The sequence below is a fragment of the Musa acuminata genome, chromosome BXJ1-6 (genome assembly GCF_036884655.1).
Source record: "Musa acuminata AAA Group cultivar baxijiao chromosome BXJ1-6, Cavendish_Baxijiao_AAA, whole genome shotgun sequence".
NCBI classification, from domain to species: Eukaryota; Viridiplantae; Streptophyta; class Magnoliopsida; order Zingiberales; family Musaceae; genus Musa; species Musa acuminata.
This window is the reverse complement of record NC_088332.1, coordinates 34652820-34674124: the sequence shown is the minus strand read 5'-3', so window position 1 is coordinate 34674124 and position 21305 is coordinate 34652820. Positions and strand designations below refer to the sequence as shown.

General features: G+C 38.5%; 1 protein-coding gene and 1 pseudogene across 3 annotated transcripts; one reads left to right on the top strand and one right to left on the bottom strand.

Moving 5' to 3' along the window:
* Positions 1 to 11300: 11300 nt before the first annotated feature.
* LOC103975208 (elongation factor 1-alpha) lies at positions 11301 to 15014 on the bottom strand. 3 transcript variants are annotated; one of them, XM_009390112.3, is made up of 3 exons: positions 14936 to 15014; positions 12622 to 13110; positions 11301 to 12436 (listed from the first exon to the last, which is right to left on the bottom strand). In XM_009390112.3, the coding sequence occupies exons 2-3, from the start codon at positions 13081 to 13083 to the stop codon at positions 11555 to 11557; spliced, it is 1344 nt and encodes a 447-aa protein (XP_009388387.2). In that variant the 5' UTR covers positions 13084 to 13110; positions 14936 to 15014; the 3' UTR covers positions 11301 to 11554. The 3 variants fall into 3 exon arrangements, with proteins under 3 accessions (XP_009388387.2, XP_065044293.1, XP_065044294.1); XM_065188221.1 differs by lacking the exon at positions 14936 to 15014 and adding an exon at positions 13716 to 14332; XM_065188222.1 differs by lacking the exon at positions 14936 to 15014 and adding an exon at positions 13722 to 14332.
* A 1243-nt stretch (positions 15015 to 16257) lies between these two features.
* On the top strand, positions 16258 to 19973 carry LOC135677500 (uncharacterized; annotated as a pseudogene).
* Positions 19974 to 21305: the final 1332 nt, after the last annotated feature.

The following is a 21305-nucleotide window of genomic DNA, read 5'->3' as shown; positions in this document are numbered from 1 at the left end:
TAAAAAAAAGATATATCTTAAATTAAATCAAAAACATTTAAATTTATATTTGTAGTTTCGAATAATTTTTTAATATCTATCTCTACTTTTTTTAATCACTAATATTAATAATTTTACATTATCTAATTACACCATAAGTCTAATTAATTAATAAAAAAGGTATATTTGATATAAAAATATTCTTCTTAGTTGTTGACATTTTATATTTGGGGAGATGCTGACATGGCATGGTTGCTGATTGGGATCCTCAGTCTCCATGTGTTGAATGCATCATCAAGTGTTAGAGGTCTAATTGGTGGTAAGCGTTCCCCTATCAATTGATTCTTGTATTCCATAAATCCAAACCTCTCTCAATCTCTTCAGAACCAATAAACTCTTTAATTTTTGAAAGAATTTTTATTATCTTCCGAACTTGGATCTTTTGATTCTGCTACGAATAGAATTACCTCCTATCCATTTCACCACTAAAATACTTTAAATTTTCTTTTAAGAAAAAAATTTGAGAGAGAGAGAGAGAGAGGAACAGACAGCAACTCGAGGAATCGCAAGGGATTAAGAGGGAGTCGTCTCGGTATTTGGTTTCTTGCCATCCACTCTAATACAGGATTTAAATATTTATTTGATGGCTATATAATTATCCTTTCGAACATCAAAGTCTTCCTTAATTGCTAACGAGGTTAATTGATCATCCGTCGACCAAATTATGACCACGTAATATAGATCCATATATTTTTAAGCTTATCTAACTTTATTTAATCTACGCACCAATATTTCTCTAACCTAGATTAACTAATTAAGATAGTTTTTCTGGTCAAACATAAAATTAGTGGGTCCGAATGTCAGTCCTATCATAGCTTCCGGAACACTAAAGTTGCTAGACATATGTGTCTCGCAAACCAATCACATGAGTGATGACACATATGACTTGACATTTAGTCTTTTTTTTAATTATATTTTGATATTTATCACTTTATATTAATTATTGCATATATGAATATATATTGTGATGTCCTTGGATTTGTGTAATGAGAGTCAAATCATGATGAGATCACGATAATAAGACCGATTCACCTTTAAGCATATATCCTAAATAATCCCGATCATAGGTTGCTCAAGAGAGACATCGAGATAACCGAACATACTAGTGTATTATATACCTATCCAAATGATGGATGCAGTTGGTCTCATAGCTACTCATGTGGGGACACTAGCGATACAATACAAGTACTCATTAGGGAATGAGTTTACTGATTGATTCACTTACGGAATGCTAAATGGTAGATGATACCTTATTGTTAGACAGCGATTCCATAGTCCCAGTAGTATACCTGGTCCTTAGACTTAAGACACCAAGGATGTCCTGTATGAGTACTCCACTCTTTGATGCCGGACTTATAGGTTTGGATATCTCAGATCTAGCACAATCGGTCATCGAGAGTGATAGTCAACCTTACGAGGGCTATTGAGTGTCGATAGAGTATCATCCACTCTCAATATCATGAGAGGAATTGTTATGATCAAGCGCGGCATCAAGAGAGGGGTGAATTAGTGCAACGGAAAACTTTCTTGATTTCAAAAGTCTTTGTTTTGATTAAGATCGATTCCGACGAAAATGGTTTCGATTCAATCCATTTCGAAAGGAGTTTGAACGTGAAAGCTTTCATAAAAGTGTAAGAGAAGATTAAGGAGATTTACAGTAATATAAATTGCACAAATAAAAAAGTAAATCAGAATTTAGAGTGGTTCGGTTAACGTGACGTACATCCACTTTTGAATTCCTCCTCCGACGAGATCACCGGTGTTCACTAAAGGCCTTCCTTCAATAGGCGAGGGTCAACCACATTTTACAGCTCTTTCTCCTTTTGTTAGGTTTAGGAGACAACCCTTACAAGTCTTACTCCTCTTTCTTGGATAGTTACACGGCTAAGAGATGAAGGAGGAGAACTCTTCTCACTTTTACAACACTTTAAGACTCAAGAACTCAAGATTATGCCAATGCTTTCGTGTTCTTTCATACAGAAAATGGTAGGGTTTTTATAGACCCCAATGGCTTCAAAATTGGAGCTAAAAAGTGTCTCATTTCGGATTTTTGGGTACTGGCGGTACCATCACCATTATTGGGTAGTACCACCGCTTGACACTTAACACTGGGCGGTACCACCGCCTAACAAAGCTCGAAGATCAAACTTTGATGGTACCACTGCTTGATAGGGGTGGTACCATCGCTGGCAGCATTAATTGCCAGTGGTACCATCGCCCAAATAACCTAGGGCACTGCTTTCTAGGCGGTACCACCGTCGGTCAAGAATTTAGGGGTTGAATGGGCTGCTCAATTCGGCCCAATTTAGCCCTGTTAAGGGCCTAATTAGCTCATAATTAAGTTAGTAGGATTACCTCCAAATCCTAACTTAATTTATGATCTAACTATGACAATTAAGACATAATCATAGCATTTCTTGTTTCGGTGCGTCAATTGCTCTTCCAGCGAGCTTCCAGCGAACTTTCGGCGAACATCCGATGAACTCTCGACAATTCTCTGGTGGACTCCCAGCAAGCTCTTAGACTTTGCAATGATCTTCTTGGTGAGTTCCAATGAGCTTCTTTGGCAAGCTCTTGGACTTCTCGGTTGGTTCTAGTAGAACTTCCAACGAATGTCCGGACTTCCAACGAATTCTTGAACTCCCAACGAGATCTCAATCTTGATTCTGGCACAACACCTGTTTTATGTCTTATTACTATCGTAATTAATCCTGCATACTTTTCTCAACATATAAATTAGATCAAATAATTTATAATTGATTTCATCATCAAAATCCGAGATTCAACATGAATATCCAATGTATTCTTGCTCAAACAAACCTCTAGCCAAGGACATTCCGATTAAGAGAAAAAGAGTTTTCCGGGAGAATCTAATTAAAGCGAGACTTAAGTATAAACTATATGGGTCTGACAACACCATGCCCGGTATAGGATCTCTGGGATATTATATGGATGAGGGACTATAGGTATATGGTAAATGAGGATAGACATGTCTAATGGATTGAATTCCCCTGTATCATTTGGGGACTGCGGCGTAGTAGCCTAGTAAGTCCGTAGTCGATGAGTCGAGTGAATTATTATCTCCATAATAATTCACTAAGCTAAAAGGAGTTCTGATAGGTATGACTCATGGCCAGCTCGATATTAGGCCTAGATGGTCACACACATATGGTAGGCATTACGATGATTAGAGATACGGATATAAGATATCCACCGGAGCCCCTATCTTATTGGATATCCAATAAGCCCCTGAATTATTAGATCATATGAATGAGATCCAATAAGAGCCCATAATAAATTATTAAATAGAGATATATTAATCTAAGAGGCTTGGGTAGTTGGATGGAGATCCAATACCCAATAGGGCAAGATCTATTATGGTTATGTTGACAGGGGACCTCTATAAATAGGAGAGAACTAGTGGTTCATAGGTTAAAGTTTTTTGCTTCCTCTCCTATTCTCTTCCCTCTCTCCACCTCAAAGCAAGCATAGAGTTTTGAGAAGCGTCAGCGCAGCCCTAATGTGTGGATCACCGTTAAAGAGAAGGGTGCTTGACCTCCTTCACCCTCTCCTAGAGATCTATAGGGATTCAAGGATATATGATCTCCTTATGTAACACAATCTATATCACACTTGGTTTTCTATTTCACGGATTTTTGTGGTAATCTTCGCACGACAATGAACATATCTTTGGGAATTAGGGATTTTATTTTTTGTTCTTTCACTGCGCATGTGATGTCGCCCCCAATATTTCCCAACAATGGTATCAGAGCCAGGTTGTTCGTCCGAAAATTGGTTTTGAACTGCATGTGTTATGTTTTGGAGAAATTTTTGACATCAAAATCGTTGACGCAAAAGTAAGAAAGGGGCTGCAACTATTGCTACCCTCGTTGCCATCTACATGCAGTAGGCTTGCTACCAGTGGTTAGTAGCCTATGGGGGCCGGCAGTCGTTGGCAGCTTGCGTGCAAAGGCGCCACGGGACAACGGCGCTTGTGGCCACTACGCCAGCAGAGCAACGGGGCCTACGACTGTTGCGCACGTAGGGTAGTAGCGCTTGCAGTTCTGTCCTTTGTCCTCGGATTTTTTGTAGGGCAGCGGCGCCATAGGGCAGCATCGCCCGTAAGGTTTTTTAGCCAAAAGATAGTTTTGCTCGGATTTTCAGAAATTCTAAGTTCTGTCCTTTGTCTAAATTATGAAAATATCCCTCAAATCAGAAAATTTCTTATATGTCCCTGATTTCAAAAAATATTAATTAATTAAAATTTTTAATTGATTATTATTTTTATTATTATCTAGTAGTGTTTCATGATGATGATTTATACATGTGATGTATGCTATGTGGACGGATAATCTTGGACCGTGTGATGTGTGTACTTAAGATTATTATTATTGGGGCTTGCGAGCCTCCATTTTATTTCTCGTTTATTATTGGGCTTATATGTCTATAATTAAGTTGTAATCACATGAGGAGGCGTAGCGAGAATGTGGAAGCGATAGCGAGACCCACGAGATGAATGATCACGATGCATAGAGATACGTCGAGATGTCGACGAAACCGACGAGGACGAGATGGACGATCACAAGGCATAGAGATGCACCGTTGCACACATAAATCTTGATGTAAGTGATTAGGCCCACTAGCTCGGGCATATCACATTAGGTTATGGTCTATGATCATCTGGTGTAGTTGCTCATGTGATGTGTGATTGTTTATACATCTACTAGATATGTATATGTATATATATATATATATATATATATATATATATATATATATATATATATATATATATATATATATATATATATATATATATATATATATATATATATATGATGTAGATATATATTAAATATGTATGTGTGTGACATGTCATATTAGAAGACTAAATCAAAGAAACCCCTCTCTCGACAATATTAAGTTGGTAAATATGAGACAATTAGATTAACCCACGTGGCCTTCCATCGTTATAGATAGAGATCGATTCTCGATGTAGGTTGAGTTGGTCAAGTCCCTCGAGGCTCACCTATATCGCGATTCGTTATATTGCCTACGACATAGAGATATCACCAATGACATGAGGACATGATATGCTTGGTCGAGTCCGTCGAGGGTATATCATTGAATCAGACTCATCTTATAACGATGGTGTTAACTTAACCAAACATCATAGTTGGTCGAGTCCCTCGAGACCATAGTAATTTGGAGACTGAACAGGATGGGAATCACAAGGAGTTATGATCAACAAGAGTTACCTACCTTTCGAGCTTAGTGTGATTGGTCGAGTCCCTCGAGGTTACACTAAGATGTTAATTGGATCCTAATCCCCACTATAAGTATGTCAGAGACTTCCATTTCATGTGCTGAGGGTGTCGTATATCTCGCCAGTAAAATAGTGAGAGCATATTAAGATAGAAGTTCATATCTTGATTGTTTATTTTTTTAAAAATCTGCATGTTATTTATTTCTACTACATCTTTATTTTAAGAAAATATCACTTTCAAATCCCTTACGTGGCATATTTGATGTCAACCGTCTCACTGGTCCAAATTATACGGATTGACTCCACAACTTAAGAATTGTTCTCATGGCAAAGAAAATCACGTACGTCCTTAACACAGTGATGCCTACGCCTGAAGAAGGGGCAAGCGAGGATGAGATCGCTCGCTACGTAAAGTACATTGATGACTCCACTCTTGCTCAGTGTTACATGTTGGGCTCTATGATTCTTGAGTTACAAAGATAACATAAAAAGATGGATGTCATATCTATCCTCCTATATGTGTGTAAACTGTTTGAGGAATAGGGAAGGACTCAGTGATATGAGATATCCAAGAGCCTCTTCCGCGCTAGGATGACTAAGGGGACACCGGTTCGGAACCATGTCCTAAAGATGATTGAGTGGATAAAGAAACTCACAGGTCTAGGAATAGTCCTAGAGGATAACTTATGTATGGATTTTATGCTTCTCCCTACCAGATTCCTTTTCAAAGTTCATAATTAATTTTAATATGAACAAGCTTGAGGTGTCTCTCTCGGAGCTCCTCAATATGTTGAGGGAGGCAGAGAGCACTATCAAGAAAGAGAAGCCAGTTCTCAATAGTGGTGAGACTAGAATGAAAAGGGAAGCAAAAAAGTCCCTTAAGAAGGGCAAGGGCAAGAGTAGACTAGGTAAAGCAAAGGTTGCTAATAAAGATCCGACAAAGGACAAAGGTCAGTGCTTCCACGACGGAAAAGATGAGCACTAGAAGAGGAACTGCAAAGAGTACGTTACAAAGAGGGCGAAACAGAAGCTTGGAGAAGCTTCAGGTACATTCATGATCAGTCTCCATTTGTCAAACTCTTATGATAACACATGAATATTGGATACCGGTAGTACTTATCATATTTGTAATTCATTATATGTTCTGGCAAGGCCTAGGAGACTAACGAGAGGCGAGATGAACCTCAAGATGGGCAATGAAGCGAAAGTTGCTAAGGGTTGAATGTTAATGATATTTTACTAGTATATAGAGGTAGAGAGGTAGTAGCCTCAGGATTGAAGGCTACATGGACTCGAATTTTCAGTTTGATGTCCATGATTAAAGTTGAATTTAGGGTATGTGTATACCTTGAATGGTGGAGCAAGATACTACTGGAAGAGTTCCATCTGAGGTAGAAGTGGAGTACATTGCTGACTCGACCACAGAGGTGGAGTACTGTTGTAAGAGTTCCAAGTAAGATACTACTATTGACTCGACCATAGAGGTGAAGTACATTGCTACAACTGAGGCAGCAAAAGAGAGAGTCTAGATAAAGAAGTTCATTACAGATCTAGGAGTCATGCTAGACAGCAAGAAGCTAATTCTCTTATATTGCGACAACAATGGGACGATTGCTCAAGTGAAGGAACCCAGGTCTTATCAGAAATCTAAGCATGTTTTGAGGAGATTCCACCTGATTAGAGAGATCATGACTCGAGGAGATATAGTAATGGAAAGAGTTACATCCGAAGATAATATTGCAGATCCACTAACAAAGTCATCGTCTCAAATTATCTTTGAGCGTCACAAGAGTCTGATGTGGATCAGACATATATGTGATTGACTTTAGGTCAAGTGGAAGATTGCTAGTCATATGTGCCATATAAGCCAATCACGTGAGTGATGTCATATGTGACTTAACACATAATCTTTTTGCTTATTATATTTTGATATTTATCACTTTATTTTGCTTGTTGCATATATGCGTATAGATATTGTGATATCCTTGGATCTATACAATGGGAATCGAATCGTGATGAGATCACAATAATGAGACCGATTCACCTTTAAACACAGATCCTAAATAATCCCGGTTATAGGTTTCTCGAGAGGGACATCGAGATAACCGGACAAACTAGTGTGTTGTATACTCGTCTATATGATGGATGCGGCTGGTCTCATAACTGCTTATGTGGGGACATTAGGGATACAATATAGGTGCTCATTGGGGAATGAGTTCACTGATTGATCCGCTTATGAAATACTAAATGGTTGATGATGCCTTATTATCAAATAGCGATTTCGTAGTCCTAGTAGTGTATCCGGTACTTAGACTTGAGATACCAAGGATATCCTATATTAGTGCTCCACTCTTTGATGCCAGATTTATAGGTTTGAATGTCTCAAATCTAGCATAGCCAGTAATCGGGAGTGATAGTCAACCTTACGATGGCTATTGAGTGTCGATAGAGGATCATCTACTCTCGATGTCATGAGAAGAATGTCTCATGTGTTCTTGCATAGACAAATCCCTAGCCATGGTTATTCAGATTGAGAGAAAAATGGTTCTCTAAGATAATTCAATTAGAGTGAGACTCGAGTAGAAATCTTATAGGTCTGATAGTATCATGCTCGGTATACAGTTTTTAGGATATTATATGGATAAGGCATTATATGTACATGGTAAGTGAGGACAGACATGTCCAATGGATTGGATTCTCATGTATCGTATAGGGACTGCGGTGCAGTGGCCTAGTACGTCCGCAGTCGATGAGTTGAGTGAATTATTATGAAGATAATAATTCACTGAACCAAAATGAGTTATAACAGGTATGACTCACGGCTAGCTCGATATTGAGCATAGAGAGTCACACATATATGGTAAGCGTTACGATGAGTAGAGGTTCATAAATGAGATATCCGTCGGAGCCTCTATCTTATTTAATATCCAATAAGTAAATGAATTATTGAATCCTATGGATGAGATCCAATAAGAGCCCATGAGAGATTATTAGATAGAGGTCTACTAATCTAAGAGGCTTGTGTAGTTGGATGGAGATCCAATACCCAATAGGGGAGGATCCATTAGGGTTAAGTTGACAAAGGACCTCTATAAATAGGAGGGATCTTGACCTCCTTCACCCTCTCGTAGAGATCTATAGAGATTCGGGAATATATGATCTCCCTAGGTAACACAATCTATGTCACACGTGGTTTTCTATTTCGTGAATCTGTACACACCAATCTTCGCATGACGATAACATATCTTTGGGAATTGGGGATTTTGTTTTCTATTTTTCCGCTACGCATGTGATATTGCCCTCAAGATTTCCCAACAAAAGCCACATACGTCGATGTTTTGATCAACATCGATAAGATCAATCATTATTGTTATCATTGATCACCACTACGCTAACCTCATGATGTGTCACTATCCGTCATTACTATTGTAATCATCTTTTTGTTCGTCGTTTTCACGTATTCATACACGAGCTGTCACATGTTCATCTTCTATCAGTAAAATCGATGACGTTAAGATAAACGAGATTAAGTATATTACCTTCATAAATATAAAAATTTTAATATAAAATTTTTAAATTTAAGAACCAAGATAGTATGTAATTAGTTGTGTGACATACTTCTTTCATTTTTTTGCTAATAAAAATACGTAATCGACTAGCGACGATGCCTCATTTGAAAGTCCCACTAGGACCCGTTTCTTTCTCCATCCATAAGACGTAGCTGACCAGGTAAAGTATGGTCGGGTGGAGTTACATATCACCCATAAAAATTGTTGATAACTTGATCAAACACAACACGACCCACCCACCCACCCAATTTAATTAATTGGAAGCTCGACACTTACGCATTATGTGAGATAAATTTCATGTAATCTTTTGGAGTCTACAAATTGTGCTTTAGTGATAGTTACGGTAAATCACGAGATAACTATGGAATCATCCGTCAAAAGTTGAGTCATCAATCATATGTCATTGAGATGTCTTTAACGTGTCGTTGAAGTGTCACCACGTATTGCTGAGTTACCGATAGCTCGTTAGGTTTCAATCTACTCATGTCATCTGCTCCCCTCCAACATGCATAGTAGTAGTGTTGGTTGGGCACAATATAATTATTTGAGTTGTCGATACTATTTACATGAAGGTCAGGGTTTGTGATCAATTTAGTCATACAAAAGTCGTAGATGTAGCAATTCTAGCCAAATCAGTCATGCTGGTGTTGATGGTAATGCTTCATGATCATTTCGATTTCATAAATCATTGCATCGATTTATCTTATGTAGAGTTAAATCGATAGGGATTCAAAGAAATTATAATCCATGCTATGGATAATCTTCTTTCATTGAGGTTGATAATTGGGTAATCGAATAGTCATATGGGGTAGCCCAAGAGTCACTTAACCCCTATAAATAAGACCATTCCTTTACTAGTGCTCCTTTCGCTTTCAATTGCATTCAGAGCAGCATATATAGGCTTCAGAAATCAAACTTCTAAATCTTAGGTAAAATGTCTGTGATGTTTTTCAGCTAATAATCCTTTTTACCTTCTGCCTTCAAGCCGGGCTTGGGCGAGTCACTAGTCTCATGACCTCCTTTGGTGGTGGCAAGACAAGCTTCTTCTTCCTCTGAAAGGGTCGAGGTTGCTAGAGGGAGATCGCTCTTTCATGAATGAATCCCTTAGGTAGTAAGAGCTCGTAATTTCTGACTTGTGCATTTGTATAGTAAACTAAGAGGAGATTAAGGCTAGTTTTCATATTTCTATCGAGTTCAAGATAATTACTATTTGGTCTTATGATTGATTTCAGAAGATTAGGAGACGAGAGAGCAATATAATTTATAAAAGACCATTGGTACCGATTGGCTAAAGGCTAGTTTTCATATTTGGATCGAGTTCAAGTTAATTACTACTTGGTCTTACGATCGATTTCAGGAGAATTGGAGACAAGAGAGCAATATAATTAATTGATAAGGGACCATTGGTATCGATTGGTTATCGGAGTGATCCTTCCTCCCGAAGCACGGCTTAGGAGCGAATTTGCTCGGTCGAGGTGCAAGCCTCATACTCCTCAACTAATGTGGGACTAAATGACATTATCAGTGCTCCCATATGAGAGCCAAGGTGCAGGCCTCGGGCCCTCCTTCTAGCGCCAATCTGATAAGGGACAATTTGGTCTACCGGCCATTAGTGCAGCCTGTAGGCTCGTGAGGAATTATCCGTTTTGAGCGATGGGCGTACCTATACGGTTTTATCCTTTCAGAACATGTGAACTCCAAAATGCACCTCTAAGGGTAAGGGAGACATGGTGAACTTATGAACCATTGGTTCTTATACTCCCCAACCAATGTTGGGCTAAATGACATTATCATGCTCCCTCTCATAGGGGAGCCAAGGTGCATGGCTCGGGAGTGAGTTTGCTCGACTAAGGTGCAGGCCTCGGGCCCTCCTTCTAGTGCCAATCTGATAAAGGACAATTTGGTCGACCGACCATTGATGCGACTCGTAACTCGTGAGAAATTATCCGCTTTGGACGATAAGTACACCCGCACAGTTTTAACGTTTAAGAATATGTGAACTTCAAAAGACACCTCTAAGGATAAGAGAGGAGAACTTATGAGCCTTCCTTCTAACGTCGATATGATAAAACCTATTAGTTCGCGAGGAATCCATACGATTTTATTTTTTCAGAATATATAAACTCCAAAAAAACCCCTTTAATGATAAGAAAGACTTGACGGACTTATGAGCCTTGATTTTCATAATGCTCAACTAATATAAGACTAAATAACCATATGCTCCCTTCGGAAGATAATGTATCCTTTCAAACTATAATGATTAATCTAATATATATATATTTGGAGAGAATTTTGAACAACTGCTACAACGAACACATTCTTATGGTCTTTTAATTTCTACAATCATAAATCTGTTTTTTAAAACAATTTTCTGGTATTCCAGGAAGACAAAAAACATAAAAACACTTCAAAACAAAAACCAAACAGATTTAAAAGCAGGCAATTCTTACTGAAAACATAATGTCATAACATTATTTAAAGGCAAAGAAATACAAGTATCAGAACCGCTCAGCCCAGAAGTAGAAAGCCTAAAAATCTTCCCAGGCAGCAAAAAGCATAGTTCGGACTCATTTGAAGCCACCAGTAAAAACCCTTCCATGAGTTCCACAACCATTAAGCACCCAAAACCTATAGCACATCGGATAAATACCACTAAGGTCTCAAGTTGCTGCAGATTTGCTCACTTCTTCTTGGCAGCAGCCTTGGTGATCTTAGCACCGGTAGGATCCTTCTTCTCGACACTCTTGATCACTCCTACAGCCACGGTCTGGCGCATGTCCCTCACGGCAAAACGTCCGAGGGGAGGATACTCTGAGAATGTTTCCACAACCATGGGCTTGGTAGGAATCATTTTAACGAAGCCAGCATCACCATTTTTGAGGAACTTAGGCTCCTTCTCGAGCTCCTTTCCAGATCGCCTATCAATCTTGGTGAGCAGCTCGGCGAACTTGACAGCAATGTGGGATGTGTGGCAGTCGAGCACGGGGGCATAACCATTGCCAATCTGGCCAGGGTGGTTCATGATGATGACCTGAGAAGTGAAGCTAGCAGCCTCTTTTGCGGGATCTTCCTTGGAATTAGATGCAACAAAACCTCTCTTTAGATCCTTAACAGCAACATTCTTCACGTTAAAGCCCACATTATCACCAGGGAAAGCTTCCTGGAGTGCTTCATGGTGCATCTCGACGGACTTTACTTCAGTTGTCAGACCTGTCGGACCAAATGTAACAACCATACCAGGCTTGAGTACTCCGGTCTCGACACGTCCAACAGGAACAGTACCAATGCCTCCAATCTTGTACACATCCTGAAGAGGAAGGCGAAGGGGCTTGTCCGTGGGCCTCTTTGGCTCCTGGATCAAGTCAAGGGCTTCAAGAAGAGTTGGGCCCTTGTACCAGTCCAGGTTGGTAGACCTCTCGATCATGTTGTCACCCTCAAATCCAGAGATTGGAACAAAGGGAATCTTCTCAGGGTTGTAACCGACCTTCTTGAGGTAAGAAGAAACCTCCTTCACAATTTCATCATACCTGGCCTTGGAATATTTGGGGGTGGTTGCATCCATCTGCAATGAGACAGCCACGGAAACTCATGAGAAAAAAGAGAAAAATTATACAAATCACAAATGATCAGGTATGAGGAGCGCATGATGAAGACAAACTATTATACTGGATCCTCCAAGACAAAAAAAACATGCCAACCAAATAAACACCAGGTCAACCTTTTCTCAAGGAATTGAACAATGTTTACCTTGTTGCAACAGCAAATCATCTGTTTAACTCCAAGAGTAAAAGCAAGCAAAGCATGCTCCCGTGTCTGTCCATCCTTTGAGATACCAGCTTCAAAACCACCAGTGGTTGAGTCAATGATCAGAACAGCACAGTCCGCCTGGGAGGTTCCAGTGATCATATTCTTGATGAAGTCACGATGTCCAGGAGCATCAATGACCGTACAGTAGTACTTGGTGGTCTCAAACTTCCAAAGGGCAATATCAATGGTAATCCCTCTCTCACGCTCAGCCTTAAGCTTGTCAAGAACCCAGGCATACTTGAACGACCTCTTGTTCATTTCTGCAGCCTCCTTTTCAAACCTCTCGATCACACGCTTGTCAATACCTCCCAACTTGTAGATGAGATGACCAGTGGTGGTCGACTTCCCAGAGTCGACATGACCAATGACCACAATGTTAATGTGAACCTTCTCCTTCCCCATGGTAACAGTAACTTAAAGCAAAAGAAACTACCAATAAAAAAAATTTCAGAAATAATATCAGACATCAAGCTTGTAATAGTACATTAAAAGTAAGATAGAACCAAAACAGTAAAGTGGAAGCATCAGAAATATATTATTTCATATAAATTACCACTGAGTGATAGATCACAGAAGTTCCCAGATGATAATCACAGATCCAGATTTCATCAAAATACTAAAATGAAAGATGGAAAAGGCCACATAAATGGTCAAATTACATTACTCAAGACATGGGCCTGTAACAACAAATTTCATTGAAACCATAGAAGGAATAATTTTTAGTCAAGAACATGGACCAATGATACAGATAAAAGCAAAATGATCACACGATATCTACATGGAACCATCGTCAATGTTGTAACTCAGGTGGTAACTGCACGATTGCAACAGCAAAACAAAATCTATGACAGTCCTCAAAGGGAGATGTCTCTACCAATTTGGATACTGAAATGAGACAAAGTGAATGCAGCCTACAGAAATGAAATGCATTGAAATAAATACGAACACATCAACTTCAGTACCAAATGACCAACCAAAAGTAACACTTCCATAATTCAAATATTAAGACATGGTTCACAGAATTATTATATTACCACCACCTCAAGTTGGCTCCAATTAAATGAGAAGATTTTTAGCGCAAAGCAACATCAAGGTATTCCAACTCATTCATGGACTCATCAAGTCTTCTAAGTCTCTATTAAATATGCATCAAGAAGAAGAAAATCATTCAAATGAATGCATGTTGGTTTATGGATCGCACCAATAAACTTTTGAGCAAAGAAAATCAAATTTTGACTGAATTTGTTACCAAAAATATGATGCCATATTAAGAAATGAGAACAGCAAACAACTATCCTTAAGTATCTCCATTCACATGCCACTAGAGTTGCTAATTATGCAAGCTTAGAATAGTCCATCCAACACATAACCTTACAGCAAGCACAAAATCTTATTTAATTACTACAAAGTATCTGTCATGAATTGGTGATCCATAAATCACTGGCCCAATACTTGGCAAATGTAACAATTAACAAATCACGAACAGATAAAGACAGGCTCATGCCAGTAACAGTGCACAATGAGATATGCCCGTTAAGGCCATTAGCCCTTCTAAAATACCTCATCGTCAGGCATATCAGAAGCATATCTCTAATATATGTCAAACGCACTGGCATTAAAACCAAATCCGGGGGATGTAATAAACTTAATAGCGTCCAATAGGATTTGAACCTATACCGAAGGTCCACAGAACCTTCGTCCTTTCCATTAGACAATAGACGCTTTTTCTCAACCCCAATTACTTAAGAACACAATTCAACTTTTCAGATTCTACAACAAACATATGCATGATCGATTCAAAAATCAAATCAAGATCTCACATGAGCAGAACAATATCCAACAAAATCAAATTTTAAATCCAGGACAATCATTAAGCAACCATAAACCCAAGAACAAAAGGACCTTCACTCGACAGTAACATCTAAGTCACAGAGAATATATATATATATATATATATATATATATATATATATATATATATATATATATATAAGCCTTTGAATAAGACCAAATCCGAAGAATTAAGGTACATGATTCTCATGATCTCCAATATAAAATACACAGACTAAAACGATTAATACTGTAAATGAACATTAATCACCACAGATTCTAATAGAGACCCAAATCGCTTATTTTTTGCTTGATGGAAAAGAACGAGATCAAGTAAAACCACGTATCAAACGATTGAATCGCACACACTTTATCTAAAACTTGAATTTACTACACGAACGAAGATCTAGGGATTGGATCGCACCTAGAGGGCTGCTCCCACGAGAGAGCGGAGGGAGACGGCCGAGAGAAGTGTTCTGGTGTTGCAAGTCACTCGGGGTCATTATATCGAGGTCCATCGTTTGTGTAACGTCACTTAGGGTTTCTTTCTCCGCCGCACGATTTTTCGATCTGACCGTCACAAATGCACCATTCCTTCTCCGCCCATTTCGAATCCAACGGCCAGTGAGGTTTCCTTGAGGGGCACGATCTATCCGGTCCAAAGACCTCTTTAAGATTGTTGGATCGAGATCATCGGACGGTCGAAATTGTCAGCTGCTGGTTAATTATACTTACATGGATATATTATCTCAATTGAGTTAACACCCACCATTTAATTTTCAGCTACCCTTTTTCATATTTTCCAATCGGTTTATTATTTTAATTATATTCTTCAATCCTGTGGTTTTTATGGAATAGATGTGAATCTATCCAATTCTTCAATTATAATATTTTTTAAAAAAAAAATCATAAATCTATTCAAAGTCTCTATCTTAGTTGTTTTTATTGTTAAACCAAAAAGAATACTAATCTAAAACCATATATTTGCATTTTCATTATTTTTTGAGTTAATTTATTTTAGTTAGAATATTTTTTTAATAAACTTGTAATATTTCAGTGAAGGTATTGAAAATATTATGTCCGTTCAAAAATTTATAATTAATGGTGTAAATCATATATATATAGGGAGATTGGATCATTTTACCTGATTCATAATTTCAACTACTTTGCCAAGTAAAAATTTAATGATTATCATAAATAGATAATACTCTTTGAGAAATATATTAAAAAAAACCCTTAAATTCACACTACAAGCACAAGATTGAATCGATTTAACTAAGAAAGTCAATTATGCTATTTTTAGTAAATATGCATAAACGAAAATTTTAAAGATTTTTTGGGAACTCCAAAATCACTTGAAGAGGTCTATAGATAATCTCAAATTATTTTTTTTAAATTTTAATATATTTTATAGAGGATAACCAAAGGTGAGAGGCCACTTTCTTTCTCTTGTTAATCATAATTTTAAAATTCACATAAATATTTTTAAAATTAAATAAATAATAAATAAAAAATATTTAAGTTAAAGGCACTTAAACAATCTTAATTACGTTTACGAAACTGGATCGATTGAATCAGGTCAGTCCATGTGGGTTATTGGCCGTTCAATTGGATTCCAATAACTATGATGTGACCTAACTTCCTTGAAATCCATCAAGCTTTAAGATTCACATACTGTGCATGCAACAGGACACAGCTATTTAATTGAACCACCACCATCGAAGGACGAGAAGTGATGAGGATGAAAGAGGCTATGTTAGGTCGGTGATGGACTCCTAGTTGAGACGATGGTCGACCAGTAGTTGGCTTCTTCTTTCCGATGAGAGAAGAGCATCAGTTGGACATCGTTTGTTTCTTCTTCATCCTCATCAGACCATACGTCAAACCTAAAAAGCTTCTCCAGATGCCAAAATTCCAGTAGAATATTTGCAAAGGCAGTCCGCGACTTCACGCTTTATCACTGAGTAGGCCAAATCCTGTGGACCGTCTTCGCTGCACCACGGTTGGCCACGAGGCTCCAAAGCATCCTGTTTGGTCCATCCGATCATCGACGGACGGTCCTGATGCCCTTGGCAAGCTCATCCATGTGCTGATGGAAGCAAAAGCTGATCCCGACTCCTTTCGTGCCTTCCGGAGAACAAACAGGGGGTCGCGGCTTTGCTTCAGCAAAGGAGAGTTTCCAGCTTCGTCAAACATGGTTCAGATCAGAGAATTGTATCCTTTGATGACAGATTCATGTTCGAGCAGTTGGTTTCATGCAAAGATTTCCATGCATCCAGAAAAAAAGATGGAGGTTTTCTACGGTTGATCTTCGAGTATTTAAAATATTCGATCTTTGTCTTTGTTTGATCTTTCTTCCTTGACCTGGTTTTCTTCAGACGGATTGTCATGCCCATCTCGTTGGAAGAGGTAGGAGTAGATTTGCTTACTGCATCTTGCAAACATGTTTTATGGAGTCAAATTCATGTCATGCAGTATGAGATTGCTATGATGTATACCATCATGAAGATGAAGCAACAGAACACCACTAGCGGACAAGGGGTGCAGACATTGCGGAGCATAGCTTTCGAGAACGAAGAGCTCGGGAAGGGGCAGCATCAGACAAAGATTTATCATTTTGAGAGGTTAGATTTGACGGATCGAATGCACTCATTGCCCTCATAGATTTCATCTCAACTTCATCGATCGATCTGCAGCGTGATTCCTCCCTGGCTCAAAACTTTTACACCAGCTGAAGTCCTGACCTTGGAAGAAGAATCCTGGAATGCGTACCCCAAAAGCAAAACAGGTTCATGCGGTTCATTTTTCATCCTCGAGCATATACATCATTTCAATTTAAGCCATCAAACTTGCACTAAATTCTTTTTTGTTTTTTTGCTGTCATGAATATGAACATCATGCGATCCAGTGATAAAGGTAATCCAATCGTATTGCTTTATCTATGTGGAACAGAAATATCCATATCCATATATACGTATGTATATATATATATAAATAATTTGAAATTTTATTGAATTGCTTGTCGGCAGTGCCCATACCTCAAGCAGTGTTGCCTGACGATTGAAACCATGAACAAGGCTGACAACGGCTGTTCTGAGAATGTAAGAAGACCTCCTCCTTCAGCTTCATCAGATAGATATAATTTCCATCATGAAGTTTTCCTTACCAAAGAAACATGTCAAAAAGCATTACAAATGGTAGTCAGAGGCTAAGATCTCTGGGAAATAACTGCATATGTGACAACAACTAGGTTCATGGCTTGAGCAAAGAATTAGTAGCCAAAAGAAAAGTGGAGATCATCGACATAGCTTCTGTTTCGAGAGACTACTGGAGTAAGGTCGCCGGTACTTCCAAACTAGACTTGTCTGAATTCAAGTCACACAAGAGCGGTCGAGGTCCACTTCTGAGAGGATGGCAGGTAAAATCCTCTCATATTTGTTATGATTTCTGTATTGGTTTATAGATCATAAGAAAGAGTTTGAGAATCGCATTTTCCCTATCTCACATACGCCCAACCTACACGGCAGCAATATGAAAGTCGAGCTTCTTGTTTCTCTCATGCAAATGTCGACAAGGTTTTCTATGAGAACCATGAAGCATTAAACTATCGTCGATGACTCTAATCAACTTTGGCAAAGCATCCTACCGCTTGTTTATCACATACACCTCTTTCACACCAAAAATCCAAAACAAAACTCACCTATGGAATTCTTTGGTGAGAGCGTCCCAAATGGCTCAGCATTCGTAGTAGATGACGGTCCCTTGCTGGTCTGGTCTACACAGAAAACAGTGGCTGAGGGTTGAGAGTATTCTGATTGGAGAGGGCTGTGAACAAGGTCAACGTTGCTGCCCTCGTGGATGCTAGTTCCATGGTGATCTGCTCGGCAATGTCTTGATCCTGCATACACAATAGCATTAGAAAGAGGAGCATTATAAGGTCCATCCAGTATGTCTGTTGTTGTAGCGAATGAGATGAGGAAGGAGTGTCCTCCGGTAGCTGGGACTGGAACTGGAAGTCGCATGAGTTTGGGGTAGCTCTAATTATATCAAGATAGAGAGAAAGTTGTTCCCTTCCTCTTTTCATTCCCTGTCCTCACTGAAAAATCTCATCATGTACATAAAATCACCTGAATATAGGATTCATTTCATTTATGACATCGATCAACATTGACTCCAGAAGAATCCATATTTACATTTCGAGTGTGTGGCAACGACGACTTGCCATGAGAGGACTGGATGAAGCCATGAAGGAATCCAGATATCAAGAAGAAGCATAGGACTCTACAAAATCACATTGTTTCTTCTATTCCTACTGTCTGATATGATCAGCATAGCATTCAACTCATGTTTCGGTGATATTTTTCTATAGGCTTCATGTCAACCAGTCATGACAACATACAAATTATTGACCATGGATGCTCCTATTTGGGGCCTTGGCTTTTGTATGGAGGAAGCCATAATTGCGGTATGTTCTGATTCACTTCTCTTTGTCACAAACATAAGATATAGATGAGAAGTCATCCATCTCAAGAATGCTTTCTTATGCTCAAACAACATTTTTCTTTAGAAGCTTATCTTCCTACAATTAAACATTCATCAATTTACTTGAATAAAAGAAACATGTAATTGCTATCTATTGTCTTCTAGTATGGAAGTTAAAAGAGGGAGACACAAAACTCAGTCTGACTTAGAATTTTAGCACTCAAATTGTAGTTTCTGTAATCAAATATCCCAAGCTTGAAAATTTTGCTCATCACTAGAAGAAAAACTATAGCAAGATTTAAGCAGCATGTTCAATGCAGTCTACTTTGTTTCTAGCATATGTAGATAACCATGTTATGAAACTCACAGATTAATCTTGTGAAATCATTTTTCACAATGTTGAGATGAGAAGATTGAACATGTATTCATGATAAGTAAAACAAAAACTGTACTGAACCACGGCACACTTATGGCTGAGAAAGCCTAAAACTATATACACCAAAAACATTTTATTCCATTGTTAAGTCAGGTTTTTGTTTCCTCTTGCCAGATCAATTACCTCATCTCTTCCTTAAGAATATCATTGATGTAAACCTTTTACCTGACAGAGTCAGAAGGCAGTTCTTTTGGAATTCCACAAGCTTTGTTTTGCTTGGATTGATGAGTGGTTTGGGATGACTCTGGAACAAATCACTGAAATGGAGAAACAAAATGAATTGTTACTCAAGAAGGTAAGCAGTCTGTAACTTTCCGCAAAACAAAATGGTCAGAACTTTTAGATCTGCACCAGTTTTGAGTAGAGGCACCACTATGGATGTGCTTATCATACATTATTGGTGACTCTTGTCCTTATGTTTCATTTTAGAGGTTCCAAATTTCATCTTTTGGTTCAAGCAAGCAAGATGTCAAAAGCAAAAAACAAGCATGGCAATAAAAAGATTGTTGCAGTTTCAAACAATCCATCAAGCTGTAAACAATGATTGCAAGATACAAAGTCCCTGCCAGAACAGAAACCCAAACACAATACTGCAAATTGCAACCGTTATTTGATATGGTCAAAAGAAAATGGAATAAGACATTTTGATGCAATGGCTGTGAAGGCTGTTTGGTTCAATTCATCTAGATGACGTAAATATTCGGTATTTGCTTAACTGTTCTTGCAATTATTTCCTCTTGATATTTCAAGTATACCGCAGCAAATGCATTAACATGATTCATCTAGGCATACTGTCAACGTTTTTCACCTATCAAATGATTACAGTAGCTACTAAACACAAATTAGTATTCTGTGAAAACATTCTAAAAGCATAGCCAATCAGTTGCACCAAGTTACAAAATACAATTTTCACCAAATATGTGATAATTTATAACACTAATTGAGATGGAAACAGGAGGAAAAGAATGCTTCAAAGAAGTTGCGACTAATCCACATTTCTTAAGTACTCAGGCGATAAAGTTTGCAGAAGACAAACTAAGGGCATAACTATGTTTTACTTTTAACAGGATCTAGAAGGAACCAGTAGAGGTAAATACCATGGTTTGCCGTACCGAGCCGTACCGCCCGGTACGGGCGGTACGTACCGGTCCGACAAGTTGTCGGTACGCGGACCGTCCTGTACCGGTCCGCACTGTAGTCGGTACACCCGTACCGTACCGTACCGAGCATGAGTCGAAACGCCGGTACGGTACGGCGAATCTTGGTAAATACTACATTAGTACATAGAAAACAATGGAGAAATGGAAAAGAACAGATGCTTACTAGCATATTAGAAACTGATACACACACCACAGAAAACAATAGCTGGTAGATTAAGAGGTTCTTTGAACGACAACTAATGCCTCATTATTACATAGGATGGCTAGTCAGAGATGTAGATATATTTGCCAACAGGGACTTTGTTGAACTTGCAAATGCCAACTGTGTATCAATGAGGTTCATATATCATGGTCAAAATTAAGCGAAAAATTCTCCTTGAATTAAAACCTAGCTAACCACTATGTTTACCAATAGGAGGTAGACGAGCATGGAACTTGGTTGCTGTTTCCACTGTAGACGACTGAGAGACTTGCTAATCACCAGCATGTCTAATACATCAGTAAATTTTTGTAGTTCCAATGTTAGGGGCCTAATGACTAATGTCCATCATCGTGAAGCATAATCTAAAGCAACAAATATGCATAAAGGAGCAAATGCAATAGTGACAATGCAATGCCAATGCAAATATACACTGGCAGTCATGGTTCGAGATATATAATGCTCAAGTCTTCAGAAAAAAATGTCACTGGTACAGTAAAGATGAAAATAATTATCT